Genomic DNA, 24,775 nt, shown 5'->3' on the forward strand with positions numbered 1-24,775 from the left:
TGTTCCACGTTCGCGGGTTTAGAGCTTCGCAGGTCTAAAAAATAATAATAACAAAATGAAATAATTTAAAAAAATATATACCTTTTTTTTTTTTTTTTTTTCTTAAGCATTTTTGAAGGGGTGTCGCTACTTTGCGGATTTTCACTTTTCCCGGGTGGTTTTGGTCTCCATTAACCGCGATAACCTAGGGATTACTGTATTTCTATTTTCCTACATATATATATATATATATATATATAAAGGATGATGTTGGTTAAAATTCAGTTTAAAGAAAAATGTGTTGAATTCATTGTAAACGTTAAAAATACGATCTCTTGTTAAAAGTATCTTGTTAAAATGGATGTAAAAATGTATTGTGATGGTTGATATTCTAAAATGTATTTTATGTAAACTGAAAAGAAAGCTCTTTGATATGTTTTGGCAGTCTACAACGAGCTGCCAACGAGATCAAAGCCAGCAGAGAAGCTTACCACGTGTTGTGTTGTGACTCATCCATTTGCAGCAACTATAATAAAAACGTCGTCATCCAGTCCAGCGTGAATGTGGATCTTTGGTAGGACAGGTACACCGCGGTTACATATATATACATGTATATGTATATGTATATATATATATATATATATATATATATATATATATATATATATATATATATATATACAGGGAGTGCAGAATTATTAGGCAAGTTGTATTTTTGAGGATTAATTTTATTATTGAACAACAACCATGTTCTTAATGAACCCAAAAGTCTCATTAATATCAAAGCTGAATATTTTGGAAGTTGGAGTGGGGCTTTTTTAGTTTTAGCTATTTTAGGAGGATATCTGTGTGTGCAGGTGACTATTACTGTGCATAATTATTAGGCAACTTAACAAAAAACAAATGTATACCCATTTCAATTATTTATTTTCATCAGGGAAACCAATATAACAGCTCAACATTCATAAATATACATTTCTGACATTCAAAAACAAAACAAAAACAAATCAGTGACCAATATAGCCACCTTTCTTTGCAAGGACACTCAAAAGCCTGCCATCCATGGATTCTGTCAGTGCTTTGATCTGTTCACAATCAACATTGCGTGCAGGAGCAACCACAGCCTCCCAAACACTGTTCAGAGAGGTGTACTGTTTTCCCTCCTTGTAAATCTCACATTTGATGAGGGACCACAGGTTCTCTATGGGGTTCAGATCAGGTGAACAAGGAGGCCATGTCATTAGTTTTTCTTCTTTTAGACCCTTTCTTGCCAGCCACGCTGTGGAGTACTTGGATGCGTGTGTTGGAGCGTTGTCCTGCATGAAAATCATGTTTTTCTTGAAGGATGCGGACTTCTTCCTGTACCACTGCTTGAAGAAGGTGTCTTCCAGAAACTGGCAGTAGGACTGGGAGTTGAGCTTGAGTCCATCCTCAACCCGAAAAGGCCCCACAAGCTCATCTTTGATGATACCAGCCCATACCAGTACCCCACCTCCACCTTGCTGGCGTCTGAGGCGGACTGGAGCTCTCTGCCCTTTACCGATCCAGCCACGGGCCCATCCATCTGGCCCATCAAGACTCACTCTCATTTCATCAGTCCATAAAACCTTAGAAAAATCCGTCTTGAGATTTTTCTTTGCCGACTCTTGACGTTTCAGCTTGTGTGTCTTGTTCAGTGGTGGTCGTTTTTCAGCCTTTCTTACCTTGGCCATGTCTCTGAGTATTGCACACCTTGTGCTTTTGGGCACTCCAGTGATGTTGCAGCTCTGAAATATGGCAAAACTGGTGGCAAGTGGCATCTTGGCAGCTGTACGCTTGACTTTTCTCAGTTCACGGGCAGTTATTTTGCGCCTTGGTTTTTCTACACGCTTCTTGCGACCCTGTTGACTATTTTGAATGTAACGCTTGATTGTTCGATGATCACGCTTCAGAAGCTTGGCAATTTTAAGAGTGCTGCATCCCTCTGCAAGATATCTCACTATTTTTGACTTTTCAGAGCCTGTCAAGTCCCTCTTCTGACCCATTTTGCCAAAGGAAAGGAAGTTGCCTAATAATTATGCACACCTGATATAGGGTGTTGATGTCATTAGACCACACCCCTTCTCATTACAGAGATGCACATCACCTGATATGCTTAATTGGTAGTAGGCTTTCGAGCCTATACAGCTTGGAGTAAGACAACATGCATAAAGAGGATGATGTGGTCAAAATACTCATTTGCCTAATAATTCTGCACTCCCTGTATATGTATACATGTATATGTATACATGTATATGTATACATGTATATGTATACATGTATGTGTATACATGTATGTGTATACATGTATGTGTATACATGTATATGTATACATGTATGTGTATATATATGTATATATATATTCAGATTCAGATTCAGATTCAGATTCAGATCTACTTTATTGTCATTCTAGTACACGTGTATACAGAACGAAATGTCGATGGATCTGACTCCCTCAGTTTCCCTCAGTGTCCTTCAGTGTACAGATATAAATAAAGCTGTATTGTGTTATTTACCATAGTGCCGATAGTGCAAGAAGAGACGCTAACCAGATGTGCAAGATGGGCAGTCAGGTTAACAAGTCAGGTACACAGTACCATTATATTGTAAACAATAACACTGTAAGTAATAACACTGTAAGTAACAATAGTGCAGAGATCAAATGTGCAAGGAGTGGCAAGCTATAAAAAAACTGCCACTAGTGCAAAAGTCAAATTAGCAGCCGTTTAGATTTAAGTTAACTATATGTTAGATTGACCATTTAACAGTCTAATGGCCAGGGGGACTAGACTATTGCGGAGCCTGGTGGTCCTGCACCGCACACTGCAGTACCTCTTCCCAGAGGCTAGCAGAGTGAATAGTCCATGATGGGGGTGAGAGGGGTCCCCGGTAATGTTCTTAGCATGGGATAAGCAGCGCTTCTGGCCAATGTCCTGAATGGAGGGAAGTGTAGTCCCGATTATTTTCTCCGCTGTCCTCGTTACCCTCCTCACACTACCCCAGTCGGTAGCGCTGCAGCCTCCACACCACACAGAGATACAGCTGGTCAGGATACTCTCTATGGTGCCCCTGTAGAATGTGATGAGGGATGGTGGGGGCAGGTGGGCTCTCCTCATCCTCCGCAGGAAGTACAGGCGCTGCTGTGCCCTCTTAACCAGAGATGCAGTGTTCACGGACCAGGTGAGTTTGTTTGTGATGTGCACCCCTAGGAACTTGATACTGCTGACAACCTCCACAGCCTTGTTGTTGATGCAAAGTGGGGCATGGTTGGGCTGGTTTTTCCTAAAGTCGACAATGATCTCTTTAGTCTTGTCAACATTCAGGACCAGGCTGTTGTCCTTGCACCAGCCCACCATCTGCTCCACTTCCTCTCTGTAGGCCAGGTCGTTGTCGTCCCTGATGAGGCCCACCACCGTTGTGTCGTCAGCATACTTCACGATGTGGTTTGTGTATGTATATATATATATACATGTATGTATATGTATATACATGTATATGCATATACGTGTACATGTATATGTGTGTACATGTATATGTGTATACATGTATATGTGTATACATGTATATGTGTATACATGTATATGTGTATACATGTATATGTGTATACATGTATATGTGTATACATGTATATGTGTATACATGTACATGTATATATGTGTATACATGTATATACATGTACATGTATATATGTGTATACATGTATATACATGTACATGTATATGTGTATACATGTATATGTGTATACATGTATATGTGTATACATGTATATGTGTATACATGTATATGTGTATACATGTATATGTATGTACATGTATATGTATGTACATGTATATGTATGTACATGTATATGTATGTACATGTATATGTGTATTAGAGGTAAGATCGGGCCAAAAAAAAGCACCCGAGCCCGACGCAGGCCCGAGGGGTATTAAACCCGACCCGGACCGAGCCCGACTAATTAACTGGATTTGCTGGCCCGGCCCGAGGGGGCCCGAAATTACATATTTTATTTATAAGGAGGGGTGATTTATGATAACAAATTAAACTCTGCCTTTTGTTACAACATCTAGGCCTAAGTTAAATAAAACTGTATAAACATTTACATCTTTTATATTTCTGTGTCTGCACTGCAGATGTTACATTAAGCGACAATCTGTCATTGACGTTTTTTTTTTTTGAGGTAGCGAAAACATTTAAGGGCGTCCGTCATTTTGACGACTTGATCATTGGGCCATAATCCACAGCAGCAGTAGTAGTACGTCCTTAAGATTTTAGCGCAGCACTTTCATTCAGGGGGTGTTGACGTGTTGTGCCCTTTTCCGACTCCTATGCAAATTCCCCCCCCCCCCCCCCCCCCCCCCCGATCGTATTCTATATAAAACGCTTATTAAAACAATAAAGCGAGCTAATTATAATAATTGGGAGATCCTAGTCTATATAACGCGTTTATTTAAACAATAAAGCGTGATTTTATTCTGCAAATTGCGTTTTTTAACGCGGATGAAAATGTCACCAACGTCAATGTACGCTTCCGACAAAAGCGATCGTATTCTATATAAAACGCTTATTAAAACAATAAAGCGAGCTAATTATAACAATTGGGAGATCCTAGTCTATATAACGCGTTTATTTAAACAATAAAGCGCGATCGTATTCTACAAATTGCGTTTTTTAACGCGGATGAAAATGTCACCAACGTCAATGTACGCTTCCGACAAAAGCGATCGTATTCTATATAATACGCTTTAAAACAAAATAAAGCGAGCTAATTATAATAATTGGGAGATTCTAGTCTATATAACGCGTTTATTTAAACAATAAAGCGCGATCGTATTTTACAAAATGCGTTTGTTAATGCGGATGGAAAAGTCACCAACGTCACTGTACGCTATGATTTCCGCAATCACAACTAATTGTACACAAATAATATTTATTCGATTTACTATATTCCTTGGTCTAGTATCCATACATAGTTTAAGTATATATTTTTAATGAACATATATTTATAATTATTAATTAATTTAAAAAAAAAAAAAAAAGCAGGACCGGACCCGACCCGACCCGACCGTATGACTGACATTTCAGGCCCGACCCGGCCCGAAATTGCCTCGGGTTCGGGTTCGGGCTCGGGCTCGGGCCATAAATCTTAGGTCTAATGTGTATACATGTATGTGTGTATATATATATATATATATATATATATATATATGTGTATATATATATACATGTATGTATATATATATATATATACATGTATGTATATATATATATATATATATACATGTATGTGTATATATATATATATACATGTATGTATATATATATATATATATACATGTATGTGTATATATATATATATACATGTATGTGTATATATATATATACATGTATGTATATATATATATATATATATATACATGTATGTGTATATATATATATACATGTATGTGTATATATATATATATATACATGTATGTGTATATATATATATATACATGTATATGTATACACATGTTTATGTATATGTATGTACATGTATATGTATATACATGTATATACATGTATATGTATATACATGTATATGTATATACATGTATATGTGTATACATGTATTTGTATATACATGTATATGTATATACATGTATATGTGTATACATGTATTTGTGTATACATGTATTTGTGTATACATGTATTTGTGTATACATGTATATGTGTATACATGTATATGTGTATATGTATATATATCTCATCTCATCAGCCGTACTGCTTATCCTCATTTGGGTCGCGGGGGGGCTGGAGCCCATCCCAGACATCTCCGGGCAGTGGGCAGGGGACACCCTGAACTGGTTGCCAGCCAATTTCAGGGCACACAGGGACAGACAACTCATTCGCTCATTCACACCTAGGGACAATTTGGACCGGCCAATTCACCTGAAATGCATGTTTTTGGAACGTGGGAGGAAACCGGAGTGCCCGGAGGAAACCCACGCAAGCACGGGGAGAACATACAAACTCCGCACAGGAAGTCTGGAGCTGGATTTGAACCCACGCAGGAGGTTCCCACGACAGGTTCCCGTGACATGAACTGTGCCGCACAAGCGCTAACCACTGCGCCGCCGTATATACATACATATACATATACATGTATATATATGTAACCGCGATATATATATATATATATATATATATATATATATATCGCATATTGGAATATAATATTGTGAATGTGCCTAATTGCTGTTGAGATTGTCATGATTGTTTTCTGTTTTTAGTGTCAATAAATTTGTTCAAACCAAAAAAAAAAAATATATATATATATATCGCGGTATATACATGTATGTATATATATATACACATATACATATATATATAGTGTCATGTATACATGTATACACATACATGTATACACATACATGTATACACATACATGTATATGTGTATATATATGTGTATATATATGTATACATACATATGTATATATACATATGTATATATATGTATATACGTGTGTGTGTATATATATATATATATATATATATATGTTTGTGTATATATATGTATGTGCATATATATGTATGTGTATATGTATTTTATTTTGTGTAGCAAATTTAATTCTCTTGTGGAACACCTGATTTGGCCCAATTTCACCTGGAACCGAGCTCCAGAGCAGTGTTAGTGTAGGTTTTCTGACGCTGCTTTCTTCACCTTTTTGTCTGGTTTTCGTTTTTTATTTTTTAGTCTAGTGTTTTTTGTTATATTTAAGCATATCCTGTCCTTTTATGAAGGAAAAGAGTTATAAAAATGCTATATTTGTTGGGGGTGCTCGAGCACATGCCCATGGGTAAAAGTTCATTGTAGATCCAAAGATAACGCCATGGGGATTGCCCCATTTAACTATTCCGCATTTGTCTTGTTCCCAGCCTTCAAGTCTGTGTCAGGTCACCATGAGCAAGATTGAAGACAGCATCTCCCAGAACAAGGACATATCAGCTGCTGTTTTCCTTGATGATACTTCCATTAACAAAAGTGAGAGTGCAGAAAAAGGGGACACTATTTGTACAAATGTGACTTGTCCTGAGGGTTTGAAACCTACGAAATTGGAGAGTCAAAACCAAGAGAATGGTGAGAGTGGAGACTGCAAGAAGTCGGGTAAGTTGAGAACTAAACCAATATCTTATGAAAAAAAAAAAACCCCTCAATTATGTCATTTGTCCCCCTCTTTTATCTCAGCGGCCCAGCAAGAGTCAAGCAGGAAATACAGGAAGCGAGGACGACGGGCTGACAATGAGCAAGAAGCAAAGAAGAGCAAGAAAAAAAAGCAGATCCAACGACCCAACTACTTTTTGTCCATTCCTATCAGCAACGCACAGGTCTGCCTTGGATAGCTTCACCTTTTAACACCCTTTCTTTACACTATTTTACACTGAAATCATGTTCCCTGTTTTCCGCACTATGAGGCGCACCTCAAAGCCTTTTTTTTTTTTTTTCAAAATCTGACCACCATGCGCCTAATAATATGGTGTGCCTTATATATGGATCAATAACGCAACGGGTCTCAAAACTACAGTAAGCAGCTGCCAACTCAATTTTTTTCCCCCCATAGAAGTAGTGCGCGGTGCATGCTGGGATATGTTATCCCGGCGTTTCATTTTCTAACCAATGTGTCGATCATCTTTTGAATCTGTCACTAGTTATCCGGAGGTAAAGGAGGCTGGTCCTTTTTAGCATAAACAGGCTCGTATAGGCTAAAGCGGGGTAAAACAAATCCTGCAATTGGCCGAAAAACATGTGAATCACATTCAGGTTGGTCTACGGCTTAGAAAAAATAATGTTACTAGTCTGTTTATTTGTAAACGGGAATTGTGGGGCTAAACAGACAGCTAGCAACAAGCATAGTCCACCGATTTAGAGAAGACTTTTTAAAATTCCTGTGTTTTGGAGTATGTAAATATTTTAAACGGTTGGATTCATGATACTCACAAATGTATGGATAGCATGGTGGCATATTATCGAATGTGGTGACTGCAAGACGACAATTTTTGTGAGCTACTTCGGCTTTATATTTTTCAGGTATCTTGTTTGAGACTCATCGTGATGTTTTTGTGTTTGTTATATTTATGAATTTATAAATAGTCAGTATAAGCTTTCCAATGATATGTGGCATAATGTATTTGAGTGACTGGTGACATCGTACAGACACTTTGTTAAGGGGTTGATGAGTTTGACTGACCTGTCTGTTTTGTTGACGTTCTTACTGTAGCGCCTTATGGTCCGGTGCGCCTTATGCATGGAAAATATGACAAAAGCCCATTCTTGGGGGTGCACCTTATAATCCGGTGCTCCTAAAAGTGCAGGGAATTCGGTTTGAATTGGTGCTTAGACCAAGCAGAGGGATTTCACTTTGACAGTTAGTTTGGCAAACCAACTTTCGACACTGTTATGAAATTGGATTGACAACTGGGTTCAAAAATTTTGACCATAAATTCTCAGTGTTGACCGGTTAGATTTTAACAATATCTTGGAGTCTTAGTTGGTAATGAATGACGCGTTTTACTCTGCAGATTAGTTTCTCAGTGGCTGAGGTCCAAAAAGCAGTTCTGGAACAGGAACCGCGTTTGGCCAAAGCCATGATTTCCATTCCAACACTCCATATCACACTTCTCGTCACCCACCTGGCTGATCAAGAGCAAGTAGACATGTGAGTAGAGCCTCATTTATCATCACTACCTGTGGAAATGTTTAAATCTAAGCTTAAAACACACTTCCATTCTATAGCATATGAATAAACTATATTTTATGTTGACAATATCTGTGTATTATTTGCCCTCATGTAGGTTTTAAAACGGGATGGTGTCATAATCGTCTGTAGTTTGCAATAGTCTTTGATCTGTGCAGCCCTTTGAGACTCTTTGTCATCAAGGGCTTTACAAATAAACATGACTTGACACTTTTCATACTGCCTCTAATCATGTGATACTTTTTAAATGGACTAAAAAAATGACCGTTACAATGATATGTGACATGATTTAGATTTTAAGTGATTGATAAAATGAGCGCCCAAAGTTATTCAGGGGAGGAGGGTTTATAAGCCTTTGACATCAAGGTGGTTTAAACCTGCGCTTTTCGCCAAATGTGCCAAATTTTATTTTGCAACCAATGACAATGATATTGTGGCAATTTTAAAATAACAATATCACTATCACCGTTACATCCCTAGTCAAATATCTGGTTAAAAAAACACTGAATTAAACTGTTTTCTGAATTCCCCTTCAGGTAATATACTTGGGCCAAAAGAAGACTATTATTGGAGTACCAAGTACTACATTGATTTATCATTTCATGAGATTTACTTAGGACAAATGCATTAAAAATGTATGAATTAATTTTAAATCAGTTATTTTCGTGCATTTTAGCACCCTCTTTTATCCGATAAAAGCCATGTATGGGATTTTTAATCTACACTAAGTAGAAGATCGTGACATTAGTAATCACTAAATTCTGGCATGATGTAACACGAGAGCATGAGTGTGGATTAGAGTGTGACTTTGTATGTTTGCCGTTTGTGTGTGTTTGTTGTCCCTCTAAGGGCGGCCGCAGCGCTGGCCCAGGCGGGGCCGTCATTGGGCAAGCTGCTGGGCGGGACGGAGCTTGTGTTGCCTTTCACAAGCATCGCTCACTTCAGAAACAACGTGGTGTTTGTCGCCCTCGACCCGGGTCCGCAAAAGCGTGTTCTGCGCAGCCTGGCAGGTCAGTCACACATTTACACTTTAGTGTTTCCCATTGAATTTTGTGAGACCCCGTTGGGTGGACAGTCTAAGGGGGAGAACATTTTGCACATTTTAAATTCAAATGCATCGATCTGGTTCGGGCTGCAAATCATGATTATTTTCATAATTGACTAATCTTTTTTTTAAAGACATTTTTAATTTCTTCATCTTTATTCAAATATTGAGTTTTGGACGGCTAGAAAAATGGTGCGGAAAACAGATTATTTTATAATAAAACTCCAACAAGTGGTACTAAAAATACCAGCGTCACAACTGAATTGTGTGCGCTCTTATTGACATTGATTTAGGTACTTGGTGGCTCATAAATCGCTTGATACAATAAATCAATGATCGAATTAGTTGCCAAAGCTTTTGATCATAGATTCCAATTGGTTTTATTGATTGGTTGGTGCAGCCCTAGATCTGGTGCATTTTTAGAGCGAACTCAAGAGGCTAGATCTATGACGAAAATGTGCCTCTTTTGAATTTTAGCATTTAGGAACACTGTTTTAGAGCCATTAATAAAATTAAAATAAGCAAGATTTAGGCTTATTTTCTGCTTAGAATTTTTTCCCCTGACCCGTGCTTGTGCTCAAAACAAAAACATGTTTATTGACAAAAAGTAAGAGAGAGCCAACAAATGGGTGCAAGTGAGCACGCCATGGCGTTTGCGATCTTTTTTTAAATAAAATATCTTAGTTATTTTGATTTACTTCACATTTATATAAATATTTTTAAAGATGTTATTATATTGTTTTATTCAAATTATTAAAAACCCAGTGTCAACAAATAATAGATCTGAAAGCGCTTGTTCTAAGCCAATCAGAACGGGAGGATGACTACAGCCGGTGGCTGCCAATTTAGATCATTCATCCATGTATCACATGTTATCCACACGCTTGTACGGTGGAACCTCTACTTACAATTTTTTTTTTTTCTGGGAGTAGCTTTGTCACCAGAACATTTGTAAGTAGAGTGTTTTGTATCAAAAATGGTTAAAAGATGTGTCTGGGGTACTTGTAACGTTGATCAGAGGTGTTTGTAACGGTTGGTAGGGGTGAGGTTCTTCCCTTTTCCTCAGTGTGTTTGAAGTGGATAAAGGAATGCTATCGCCCTTACCTTCAACTGAACGTGAAAGTGATTGATGGGAACCGGAACAATGTTATTTGTTTCACAGTGTTTTGTTTTTATCAAATTGAAGTTTCTGAAGGGTCAGTTCTAACACAGCACCCTATTAGCCTCACAGCTTGAGGTGTAGCTTCTCCCTGTCACGTTAATTTGGTATATTACCATGAATGAGGAATAGCGACTAAAGAGTCGCTCGTTGTTGTTTCGGCTGCCCTATTTGCTCCACGTGTGATACATGTATACTTTAACTATGGTGGGCATGGCTTTTAATTTGACCCTGGCGGCCCGACAGATACTTAAAATACAGGGAGTGCAGAATTATTAGGCAAGTTGTATTTTTGAGGATTAATTTTATTATTGAACAACAACCATGTTCTTAATGAACCCAAAAGTCTCATTAATATCAAAGCTGAATATTTTGGAAGTTGGAGTGGGGCTTTTTTAGTTTTAGCTATTTTAGGAGGATATCTGTGTGTGCAGGTGACTATTACTGTGCATAATTATTAGGCAACTTAACAAAAAACAAATGTATACCCATTTCAATTATTTATTTTCATCAGGGAAACCAATATAACAGCTCAACATTCACAAATATACATTTCTGACATTCAAAAACAAAACAAAAACAAATCAGTGACCAATTTAGCCACCTTTCTTTGCAAGGACACTCAAAAGCCTGCCATCCATGGATTCTGTCAGTGCTTTGATCTGTTCACGATCAACATTGCGTGCAGCAGCAACCACAGCCTCCCAGACACTGTTCAGAGAGGTGTACTGTTTTCCCTCCTTGTAAATCTCACATTTGATGAGGGACCACAGGTTCTCTATGGGGTTCAGATCAGGTGAACAAGGAGGCCATGTCATTAGTTTTTCTTCTTTTAGACCCTTTCTTGCCAGCCACGCTGTGGAGTACTTGGATGCGTGTGATGGTCCTGCATGAAAATCATGTTTTTCTTGAAGGATGCGGACTTCTTCTTGTACCACTGCTTGAAGAAGGTGTCTTCCAGAAACTGGCAGTAGGACTGGGAGTTGAGCTTGAGTCCATCCTCAACCCGAAAAGGCCCCACAAGCTCATCTTTGATGATACCAGCCCATACCAGTACCCCACCTCCACCTTGCTGGCGTCTGAGGCGGACTGGAGCTCTCTGCCCTTTACCAATCCAGCCACGGGCCCATCCATCTGGCCCATCAAGACTCACTCTCATTTCATCAGTCCATAAAACCTTAGAAAAATCCGTCTTGAGATTTTTCTTGGCCCAGTCTTGACGTTTCAGCTTGTGTGTCTTGTTCAGTGGTGGTCATTTTTCAGCCTTTCTTACCTTGGCCATGTCTCTGAGTATTGCACACCTTGTGCTTTTGGGCACTCCAGTGATGTTGCAGCTCTGAAATATGGCAAAACTGGTGGCAAGTGGCATCTTGGCAGCTGTACGCTTGACTTTTCTCAGTTCACGGGCAGTTATTTTGCGCCTTGGTTTTTCTACACGCTTCTTGCGACCCTGTTGACTATTTTGAATGTAACGCTTGTTTGTTCGATGATCACGCTTCAGAAGCTTGGCAATTTTAAGAGTGCTGCATCCCTCTGCAAGATATCTCACTATTTTTGACTTTTCAGAGCCTGTCAAGTCCCTCTTCTGACCCATTTTGCCAAAGGAAAGGAAGTTGCCTAATAATTATGCACACCTGATATAGGGTGTTGATGTCATTAGACCACACCCCTTCTCATTACAGAGATGCACATCACCTGATATGCTTAATTGGTAGTAGGCTTTCGAGCCTATACAGCTTGGAGTAAGACAACATGCATAAAGAGGATGATGTGGTCAAAATACTTATTTGCCTAATAATTCTGCACTCCCTGTAATATGGGAAACACTGCACTTAACACACGCTCCTTTCTGTTGCTTTTTTAATGTTCATATTCAATCCTTGCATTAGCTAATTGAAGTGGTTTATATTTTCAATGTCTTAGCATGTTTTATTTTCTATATGGCTAACCAGCTTAAGCCGGAATTTTATTAAGAGGATTCCCCTTCCTCCATCGGCTAAAAACTGGCCGGCAAATACTTGGGATTTTTTTCATGAGTTTGCAGCTATAATCAGGGTTGGGTAGGGTTACTTTAACTTGATTACTTTCAATTACTTTTGGATTACTCCAATACCAAATATGCTAATAAAAGACAAAAGAAAGTAAATATGAATAAGATTATGACTCACAACACATTGTAAGCTTTCTCTCCTGGCTTTGATCTCTTTGATCTCCGGCAAAACTAACATAAAATGCGACAGAAACAAAATGAAAATAAATTCAAACAGCTTGCCAACATCATTTTTGCCATTCCATGTGTTCCGTTACTCCCCAAGCCTGCACAAAATTTAGTAATTTTATTCATATTTAGTTTCTTTTGTCTTTTATCAGCATATTTGGTATTGGAGTAATCCAAAAGTAATTGAAAGTAATCAAGTTAAAGTAACCCTACCGAACCCTGGCTATAATAATGTTCTTGCATCACGTAAAATATTTGACACTCCTGTTTAACTCCCACTGTCCATTCTTAAAGAATATTTTTAAAATGTATTTGTATTATTTGGTTTGTGTTGTCATTATTATAGTGTCATATGATGTTTATTTACCGTAAATTCCGGACTATAAACCGCTACTTTTTCCCCAAACTTTCAACCCTGCGGCTTATTCAGTTATGCGGCCAATTTATGTAATTTTTTTAACGGCCGCCAGCGGCGCTCGAGTAAAAAAGGTAAGATTTAGACTGCAAATTCTTAGCTTGTGCACAAATGAAATTAGCGTAGACATATCCTCATCATGCAAATTGCAATAAGAAAGGCACATGACGCAACTTTCATAATAAATGCAATCGAGCAGTCCAAAATAGAAGAAAACAGAGCTACCAGACGTAAACTTTACTTTGCGAGTGTGATGCTAGTGTGTTTGTGAAAAAGGGAGCGTGGGACGACGTCTATATGCCAAAGTCTCTTTCCCATTCTGAAGGAAGATGACTTTGATAACGTCAGTTATGAGGAGGAAGATGAGGACGGTTTACCGTGCTCATCACAAGTACAGTATGTTTCTTTAACAGAGCTGTTTACTGTGTTGCGAGCGTGTTTCCAGTAGCGTTTTGCTACCCTTCACAGGCACGGTTTGGGATGAAAGTTCTAATATTATTATTAAAGCTTTGAAAACTCTCTCAGTGTACTGTCTTTCTTTGTGAATATGTGTAACCATGTATAATATGTATTTGCAACTGTACATTTTTGTAATGTATTTATTTTAGAAACGTATTCTGATATGTTTTGTACGAGCAAATGAGAAAGAAGGGGCGGGGCAAACGTGGGCTGACGGTAAGTGGAGTAAAAGTGAGACGTGTTTGTGGACGCGGCCGACAATAGTGAATATATATTTTTCCCACCCTTACCTTTGGAAATATACACTTTTTTCTTTGGATTACTTTCAACGGGCACCCGGACTGTGCAGGTCTGCATTAAATCTTAAGTACCGGTATCATTTTCCGCTTATTTAACCGGCTGTGTTTTCTGGACTGTATCGGGTATGGGTTAATTTCGTGTTAGCATTGCGTTATTTCAATGTGGGCGCATGCGGCTAATATACAGGTGCGGCTTGTGTATGTACAAAATCTGTTATCCTCCCGAAATGTGGTGGATGCGGCTTAGGATCAGGTGCGCTCTATAGTCCGGAATTTACGGTAATTTGTTATTCATTTATGGTTCAAAAAAAGACATATTTGAAATCTCTAATTTTGTTAAACTATTTTTTTAGGGATGCTGGCTACCACATTTTCCAGGCCGATACCCAAATCCTGAGTAGTTCTACATACTGATACACATACCAATACCATTATTACATTAAATTCCCTTCCTTTTGCAAAAATAATAAATATTTTAACGTACTATCCAAATATCCCAACAAAAAAATTCATACTTCATACTGAATTTAATTCATTTCAATTTATTTTATCCCTAAATATCAAGTTCCTGATGATTAAATGGCCACTAGAGGGCAGCCACTATGAGGATTGGCTACCTTTCGAGTACTGATAAATTAAGGCTGGTATTGGCACCAATACCTGGTACCTAAAATCGCCATCCTTAGTTTTTTAAAATTATTTTCGGGGCCATTTTTAGCCTTTTGCATACAGGTTTTGTACGGGTGCTTGAAATCCTTGAAAGTACTTGAATTTTCATGTTGAATTTTCAAGGTCCGGAAAATCCTTGAATTTCAGGTGAAGTGCTTGAAAATCTTGCCATTGCCATGTTTCTTGGTAGTCTGCCAATAAATAATGACTCCGACGTGCCTACTCTGGTTGTTTGTCATTAGGACTGTGTCATGTGAAGTGTCACCTCCCCTTACTGGTCGTATATCCTAGATAACAGCTCTATTTAGAAAACTGGCTGTTTTAGCTTGGCTCTTTGAGAGGAGCTGATTCTTTCAGCTCCCTAGATTTTTTTTTTGCTTTTTTAATTCTATATTATAGATAGATAGATACTTCATTCATCCCCGTAGGGAATTTCACACTTCCAGCAGTATCCTTGTGTTGGAAAAAAGTAAAATAAAATAAAATAAAAGATATAGAATACAAAAACACCCAAGGCATCCTTCTTCTTAGCGCTGCCTCCCCAACACACTGCCGCATAGAAGAGGGCGCTTGCCACAACAGTCTCATAGAACATTTGCAGGAGCTTTTTGCAGATGTTGAAGGACGCCAGCCTTCTGAGGAAGTACAGTCGGCTTTGTCCTTTCCTGCACAGAGCATCTGTGTTGGCAGTCCAGTCCAGTTTATTGTCCAGCTGTACACCCAGGTATTTGTAGGTCTGGACAAACTCTACACATTCTCCTTTGATAGTTACAGGTTCCGGGTGAGGTCTAGTCCTCCTCAAGTCCACCACCATCTCCCTGGTCTTGGTGGTGTTCAGGTGGTTATCAGTCATAATTAAACATTATGCACCAAAATTATTTTGTAATTTTATATGTTTTGCAGGGATCCATAAAAAACACATGAAATATATATTCAAATGTTTACAGATCTACAAAAAGATTGTAAATACAAAACAATTTTACCTGTTTACACTCTGAACAGATTTAAAGTCAAACAACAACACAAAATCCCTGAAAATGCAAAACAATAAAATGACAATTACAAATATTAACTCTTTAGTGCTATTAATAAATGATGAAATGCAATAAAGTACACTATTTTACTATTCTATTTTCATTAATTTAGACACAGATCTTCTGAAAAACAGTCACAATATATAAATTAAATTAAAATAATTAAAGTCAAGTCATGTTTATTTGTAAAGCCCTTAATCATAAAAAGTTTCATAGCAAGAGATCAGCTGTCTCTAAGATTGGAAGATTTAAGTCACGCTGCTTCAGAGCAATGAATATCGTTAAAATAAATCAACATTTTGCAAATTTCCGTTTTTTACACATACGGTAATCTCTCTTTTTTTCCCTCCGTATTGAATTCCATTACTACCAACACGTAAAGAGACCTTTCCGTGTTTGTAAACAAGTGTGATGTGTTGAAGCTGCATGTGCATTGTTTAAGCAGAATGGCAGAATGCATGTCTGTTTATAGCAGCCCATTGACAAAAATATTTTAGATCATAGATAGGAACAGTTAGCAGCAAAATGGCGACTTACAGGACTGTCTCAAAAAATTAGAATATTGTGATAAAGTTCTTTATTTTCTGTAATGCAATTAAAAAAACAAAAATGTCATACATTCTGGATTCATTACACATCAACTGAACTATTTCAAGCCTTTTATTATTTGAATATTGCTGAATTTGGCTTACAGCTTAAGAAAACTCAAAAATCCTATCTCAGAATATTAGAATATCATGAAAAAGTATACAAGTAGGCTATTCAACTAATCACCTGAATCATCTAATTAACTCGAAACACCTTGCGAGGGTTTCCTGAGCCTTAAAAACACTCAGCTTGGTTCAGTAAACTAAATCACAAGTATAGGGAAGACTGCTGATCTGACTGCTGTCCAGAGGACCATCATTGATACCCTCCATCAGGAGGGTAAGACACAAAAAGAAATTTCTCAAAGAGCAGGCTGTTCACAGAGTGCAGTTTCAAAGCATATCCACAAAAAGTCTGTTGGAAGGGAAAAATGTGGCCGGAAACGCTGCACAACCAAGAGAGATGACCGCAGCCTTAACAAAATTGTGAAGAAGAGCCGCTTCCAGAATTTGGGGGAGCTTCAAAGACAGTGGGCTGAAGCTGGAGTCCAGGTATCAAAAGCCACAGTTCACAGACGTGTCCGGGAAATGGGCTACAATAGCCGTATTCCCATGGTCAAGCCACTTCTGAACTCAAGACAACGGAAGAAGCATCTGACTTGGGCTATGGAGAAGAAGCACTGGACAGTTGCAGAGTGGTCCAAAGTCCTCTTTTCAGACGAAAGCAAGTTTTGCATTTCATTTGGAAGTCAAGGCGCCAGAGTCTGGAGAAAGGCTGGAGAGGAGCAAAATCCAAGTTGCTTGAAATCCAGTGTGAAGTTCCCACAGTCAGCAATGGTTTGGGGAGCCATGTCAGCTGCTGGTGTTGGTCCACTGTGTTTCATCAAGTCCAGAGTAAATGCAACTGTGTACCAAGAGATTTTAGAGCACTACATGCTTCCATCTGCTGAAAAGCTCTATGGAGATGAGGATTTCATTTTCCAGCATGATCTGGCACCTGCCCACAGTGCCAAAACCACCAGTAACTGGTGCACTGACCATGGCATCACTGTCCTTGATTGGCCTGCTAATTCCCCTGACCTGAACCCCATCGAGAATTTGTGGGGTATAGTTAAGAAGAAGATGAAAGACACCAGACCTACAAATGCAAATGAGCTGAAGGCCGCTATCGAAGCATCCTGGGCATCAATAACACCTCAGCAATGCCACAGGCTGATTGCCTCCATGCCACGCCGGATTGATGCAGTAATCCGTGCAAAAGGATTCCCAACCAAGTACTGAGTGCATCAATGGACATTTTCAAATGTTTGATTTAGTTTTGCTGTTATAAAATTATTTTTTTACTTGGTCTGAGGAAGTATTCTAATATTTTGAGATAGGATTTTTGAGTTTTTTTCAGCTGTAAGCCAAAATCAGCAATATTCAAATAATAAAAGGCTTGAAATAGTTCAGTTGATGTGTAATGAATCCAGAATGTATGACATTTTTGTTTTTTTAATTGCATTACAGAAAATAAAGAACTTTATCACAATATTCTAATTTTCTGAGACAGTCCTGTAGTTTCGTCATCAAAGTCAACAACAAAAAACCATCCTTTTTATCAGTGCTGGATTTCTTCCTTTAAGGGTACTGGAAAAAATGGCCTTGAAAGTGCTTGAATTTGGCCTTGAAAAAGGAGTATGAACCCTGTATCAAGTTTTCTGCCAAAAAATACTCTTAAAAAATGAACCTCACTTTTTATATGAAGTAAGTCAAAGGAAAGGAAAAATGGAAGAGTCTTAGTTAACACTGATATATTAATATGCGATATACAGTGGAACTAAAAGGGGCAAAGCTTATTGGTGGAGGATGAACTCCAGAAGACGCATCGAAACCTGTCAAGTGATTGAAGCATTCCTTAAAGGCAAAAAGGAAAGCAATGCCAACTCGGTGGATCCACCCTCGCATGGAAAAACCGTTGTTGTTTTTAGACATGAGGCAGGAAGTTCAACCTCCCGCCCTGCTGTCTACCACTTCCATCACTATTATTGATTACGTTCTCACCTTTCATTCCCCAGTTGGCTGTTTTTCTTAAAATAACAGCATATCTCTGTGCAATGCTTCTTTTTGTCTTTTTTGTCTTGTCTTTATCTGACTTTGGCATCCTGTGACGTGCTTTGTTTAGGCTGGCCAGATGTCCCCGCTATCCACTTCTTGGCTCAGACTCACAAAAACAACAAAAAACAGACTTTGCCAAAGATAATTTGATGTGTCAATGTTAATGTGTGTTGCAGAGTTGCTGTACAGTCGTTTCAAGGACCAAGGCCTGGTTGAAGGAGAAGCCCGTGGATTTGAACCACACCTCACCATTATGAAGCTGTCCAAAGCGCCGAAGCTCAGATCGCAGGTACCGTATTGCCACGACTGTAAGGCGCACTTAAAACATTTTCTTCAAATTGTGCGGCGCCCCATATCATGCAGTGCACCTTGTGTGTGATGTTAAGCGGCTGACGTAGCTAAGGACACCATGAGGCTGTGTGGGAAGTGTGTGCGTCACCGCTAAAGGGTGAGGTGTGGGAGTGTATATTAGGCAGGGTTCATACTGCAGAGCTTAATGCTCGATTCTGATTTTTGGGTAAAATCCGATATTTCTTTGAGATTGTTCACGTTTCCAACTAAATGCTTCTTGAATGCTACAGTGAAGAAAATAAGTATTTAAACACCCTGCTTTTTTGCTATTTCTCCCACTTAGAAATCATGGAGGGGTCTGAAATTTTCATCGTAGGTGCAGGTCCACTGTGAGAGAGATAAACTAAAAAGAAAAATCCAGAAATCACAATGCATGCTTTTTTTAACAATGTATTTGCATGATACAGCTGCAAATAGGTATTTGAGTACCTGAGAAAATGAATGTTAATATTTAGTACTGTAGCCTTTGTTTGCCATTAGAGAGGTCCAACGTTTCCTTTAGTTTTTCACCAGGTTTGCACACACTGCAGGAGGGATCTTGGCCCACTCCACCCCGTAGATCTTTTATCGATCAGTCAGGTTTCTGGGCTGTCGCTGAGAAACATGAAGTTTGAGCTCCCTCCAAAGATTGGGTTCAGGTCTGGAGAATGGCTGGGCCATGCTAGAACCACATTACGGAGCCACTCCTTGGTTTTCCTGGCTGTGTGTTTCAGGTTGTTGTCGTGTCGGAAGACCCAGCCACGTGTGGGCTGTGTATTGATAAGGTTTTAGCAATTACGATTCCTGATCGATCTCTGCTTATCGAGCCGATCCCTTATCGATTCCCTTACCGATTCTCTCTGCGGAAAAATAGGTTAGCAGGCTAGCTAGGTTGTTTACCTGCTATGGCTACACTGTCCTCCTGTCTTCGAATCGCCTCAAACATGCTGCATTATTTCGAGTTTAATGCCATGTTGTCCAGCCAGGTGTTTGAGCATGTTGGTACTGTTACCCCCTTTTGCTGAGATGGCTTTTTTTGCAAGTATGGCATATTCCTGCATCGTCTTATGGAGTAAAATACAGCTCACTTTTGACCGTTTACGGCGAGCCGGCGACATCGCTGCAGCTGATATGAACAAATAGCAGGTGGAACGACGTCACCTGACCCCTGCATTGGGTTCCGTTTGTTTGCTATGTTTGCACTGCAGCCTGGGCGGGATCGATAGTGGAACTGAAATTGAGTTTTACCATCGATTCCAAGGAATTCGTTAACTGCAGAACTGGTTTCAAATTAGAACCAGTTATCGATGCACAGCCCTAGCCACAACCCATCTTCAATGCTCTGACTGAGAGAAGGAGGTTGTTCCCCAAAATCTTACAATACACGGCCCCAGTCATCCTCTCTTTAATGCAGTGCACTCATCCTGTCCCATGTGCAGAAAAACACCCCCAAGGCATGATGCTACCACCCTCATGCTCCGCAGTAGGGATGGTGTTCTTCGGATTGTACTATTCATTCTTCTTCCTCCAAACACGCTGAGTGGAATTATGTCCAAAATGTTCTGTTTTGGTCTCATGTGACCACAAAACTTTTTCCCATGACTTCTCTGTATCATCCAAACGGTCATATGCAAACTTTGACATGTGCTAGTTTAAGCAGAGGAACCTTTCTTGCCATGCATGACTTCAAATAATGACATCTTAATGTATTACCCACAGTAACATTAGAAGCGATGGTCCCAGCTCTTTTCAGGTCATTGACCAACTCCTGTCGCCTTAGTTCCGGGCTGATTCCTCACCTTTCTTAGAATCATTAAGACCCCACAAAGTGATATTTTGTATGGGGCTCCACTCCGATTGAGATTGACCGTCATTTTTACCTTCTTCCATTTTCTGATTATTTTCACCAAGCTGCTTGGCAATTGTTCCGTAGGCCTTTCCAGCCTTGTGGAGGTGTACAATTTTGTTTTTGGTGTCTTTGGACAGCTCTTTGGTCTTTGCCATGTTACAAGTTAAAGTCTTTCTGACACAAATAAACTGTTAAAAAAATCATGCATAGTGATTTCTGTATTTTTCTTTTTAGTTTATTTCACAGTGGACATGCACAAACAATGACAATTTCAGACCCCTCCATGATTTCTAAGTGGGAGAAATAGCAAAATTGCTGGATGTTCAAATACTTATGTGTCCAGCTCATGCAGAAAAGGATATGTTTCATCACACGCAATGCGTCAGTTGTTTGCGGAAGTACTCATGGATGCTCAGGCAGTAGCGTATCTAGCATGAAAGTTATTGTGCTACAGGAGGCTCAACAGAGTTGTCCCCCCAAATATTAATTAAATCAAAAATGGTCACTTTTCCTTCATTGAATGCTTTCCGTGATTTCGTCCGCCATGGTGTGTTGATTTCTACGGTACGCAGAAGAACATGGAAACCGAGCAGCCGTGAGAGAGTTGAAGAGATGGTTAGCAAGTGGAGGAAAGTGAAAAATTAACTCCGATAAAGTTTCATTCGTGTTTCTTACTTTGCAATCAATATTTCACTAAACCACAACCAAACTCAGTTGTGCTCCTGCTGTTTTTATAATAATGCTCACTTTTATGCGTGTTTGTGTTCTTGTAACGCGACCGCAGCAGAGGGCACCTGCGCCAAATAATCAGGTGCACCTTATGTACGTGTTAAATACAGAAATAGAACCAGCTACGGAGACTGCGCCCTTTACAATGGTGCGCTCTATAGTCGTGATAAAACTGTAGACGCTTGATTCCAAGTCCACACGTTGTCAAAGTGTGCTTTTTTGTAATTTTTCAGTTTGTAAATGCGTTTAGGAGCTGTAACTCGGGTTGTGCGTCAGCAACAGAACATTCTACTCTTCTTAAAAGTGTGTGTTCTTGCATGTCAATCTTCTGCAAAGATATATGTCTTCTGCTAAGAGAGTTATGGAATTTTTTGTCTTCTTCCTAAAGGGTATTAAGCGTGTGGACCCTTCCCTGTACTCCAACTACACCACTAGGTTGGTAAGCTTGTCATTGGTTAGACTTGGACATATATGTAATGATAATTGCTCTTGTTCCTTGTGTCTCATGATAACTTTTACCTAATGGTAAAAATGGTACTGTAAATCAAATCCAGAACCTATAAAAAATGCAATAAAATCAATCTGCAGGTTTTTTGGTGACCAGACAGTTGAGCGTCTGGATCTTTGCTCCATGCTGAAAAAGAAGCAACAGGACGGCTATTACCACACAGAGATGTCACTGCAACTCAGTAAGGAGGCCAACCCCACATGCTCTATTTCTTACAAACAAACACAGAAGCAGATAGGCAGATATGAAACGTTTTGCAGCCATCTGTAATGTCGTATGCAGCCGCAAGGGGGCGGTCTATTATTTGGATGAGGCTCTTCCCTTATGAGGTTTTCACTTATGCTTGTGTTTTGTTCTTAACATCTGAAAGTACTTTTAGAGGATTAGGATTTTAGTTTGGTCAGCTTTGAGGTCTCTTTCTCAGATGTTTAATAACGTAAAGAGAAACATAGGATTGTTTGATGTCCAACTGCCAGAATTACTGTTTTTATAGTAAAAAAGGAGCTTAGATTTATTCAGCACACTTAAGCACCCCTATTGCTATGTGGAACAAACAGCTAATCCCGCCAAAAGCAAACACAGCTCTTCTTACTTTTTGGCTAGATTCTTGCATTCATTTTAATGTTGCTCCAAATCTTTGGTAATCTAAGATGATTGTTCAAGGGTGAAGAGATTGAGTTTCAGGATAGTTATTGTGCAAATTAGCCCCACTGTTGTGTTCAATGAATATAGTGAATGTCTCACATATAAATAAACAAGCCAAGATTTTTTTTTACATTAACAACAAGCTCACATTCAATTTTGGAAAAGTATTAATCTTCAGAATTGACTTAGTTACCACACATTGAGCAAATACGATTCTGGGCTCAGATACCACCAGGCACAAGTTAAAGGATTTTCAGCCCCATATTTACTGCTATAAGCAATCAATCCACTCAAATCGAAATAGGGTTTTTGTATGTGCACATCAAAGAAGCGATTGTGTCAGTAATCACAAGAATTCATAAATGAAATTAAATGAAATGAAATGATCTGCATTTATATAGCGCTTTTCAAGTCAATGACTTCCCAAAGCGCTTTACAGTGTGCTTCACATTTCCCATTAGCGGCCGTGCAGCCATGTAAGGCGCTAACCTGCTTATTGGGGGTATTAGGGGTTCAGTGTCTTACCCAAGGACACTTCGACATGTAACACAGAGGAGCCGGGATTCGAACTGCGATCTCTTGATCCCAAGACGAGCGCTCTACCTCCTGAGCCACTGCCGCCCCCAAATAACACATTGGGGTTCCATTACATCAAAATAAAGTAACTTAGAACGTGAGTCAATGTGCCGTAAAATTATAAATGTCTCACTCTCGTTTTGCAGTAGTAACAAAATTATGTCTTTCAGTGATATTACAGGTGCTTGAAAATGCTTGAATTATAATGTATTTTCAAGAATTAAATGTTTTTCACTTTTGGGTAAAGTGCTTGTAAATGCTTGTCTTCTTAAAAATCACGCCGACTCTGGTGGCTTTGCTTTACCTCTGCATTTCTTCTTCCCTTGTGATTAGCTGCTGCTGGCATTAGATTGTGTGACATTGTCCAATGAAGCGTCATCGCCCCCCACAGGTTGAAACAAAAAGTAGAGTTGTGTTTTACACCTAAACAGGGCACTATAAAATATGTATAAGTATAAGGGTTACGTATCAATTATGGACATTTTTTATGGGTCATGCAAAAAATTAAGGTAACATTTCCCAGTGGTAAATTGTTTTGAAAAGAACTTCCTGAAACTGAAAGTGTAAGCTACCCATTACTGTCATTTTTACCCAACTCTTATACGGGGAGAGATTTGTCCAAAAAAGGTAAATTTTTATTTCCATACGTTCTTTCGCCCAATACTCTTTTGTATTTCCAAACTTTGTTTTGGCAAATGCTGTTTTGCCAAGTCTGATTTGACCCATGATGTTTTGACCATTTGAATTTTCCAGTTTTACATTTTGCAAAGACTCTTGCTGTCCATCAAACCATTAGAGGCGGGACTGATGACACGAGTGCGTGATTCCTTGAAACGGGCTCAAGTAGCAGACTCCGCATTTATTGATCGTTTGTCTCTGCCAAAACCTTAGTTTGTCCATTGTCAGGGCTCTTTTGATTATTACTAAAATGTTTTTTATATGCACAAAGAAGTAATGCGCAGGGAGACCAAAGTATAATTTTGGGAAAATAGCGTGAGGCGTTTTGACCTCCTTTTATAAAACATACAGGTGACATCACATATTTTAGCATGTAAAAAATGTAAATGAATTGTCTTTGTGGCCAAATTATTAATGTTGCCACAATTGTAAATGCTAACCTTCATGTTTGAAAAAAAGTCACCAATCTTAGTCACCAGTTTTTCAAAATACTTTTGAAGATTCGAAGTTCCAATTTGGTTTATGGATGAACTGCAATAGTGTATTAGATTTGTTGTTGTGAGATTCATTAAATGTTCATGTTATCCAAAGGAAATAAATACAATAATAGCTCAACACAAGTTTCAATGGTGTACTGAAAGCACTCAACTTTCCGTAAATAAAAAAAAAGTTTATAAAATTCAGGATGTGTCTGAGTATTAAGCTAACGAGAACACATATTTAATCTATTTTCAATATATTTGA

The 24,775-nt window shown here is 38.8% G+C and overlaps 1 protein-coding gene across 2 annotated transcripts in view; it reads left to right on the top strand.

The window, feature by feature from the left end:
• The window catches only part of akap7 (A-kinase anchoring protein 7), a 78,817-nt gene that overhangs the window by 12,146 nt on the left and 41,896 nt on the right, over positions 1-24,775 (top strand). For both annotated transcript variants that reach the window (XM_088324460.1, XM_088324461.1), the window contains 7 exons: positions 6,918-7,146; positions 7,228-7,367; positions 8,559-8,695; positions 9,584-9,744; positions 18,893-19,005; positions 22,013-22,059; positions 22,213-22,313. In XM_088324460.1, coding sequence (XP_088180586.1) covers positions 6,918-7,146; positions 7,228-7,367; positions 8,559-8,695; positions 9,584-9,744; positions 18,893-19,005; positions 22,013-22,059; positions 22,213-22,313 — 928 coding nt within the window. The remainder of the gene's footprint in view (positions 1-6,917; positions 7,147-7,227; positions 7,368-8,558; positions 8,696-9,583; positions 9,745-18,892; positions 19,006-22,012; positions 22,060-22,212; positions 22,314-24,775) is intronic.

The sequence above is a fragment of the Urocampus carinirostris genome, chromosome 20 (genome assembly GCF_059441175.1).
Source record: "Urocampus carinirostris isolate Australia breed hairy pipefish chromosome 20, RoL_Ucar_1.0, whole genome shotgun sequence".
NCBI lineage: Eukaryota > Metazoa > Chordata > Actinopteri > Syngnathiformes > Syngnathidae > Urocampus > Urocampus carinirostris.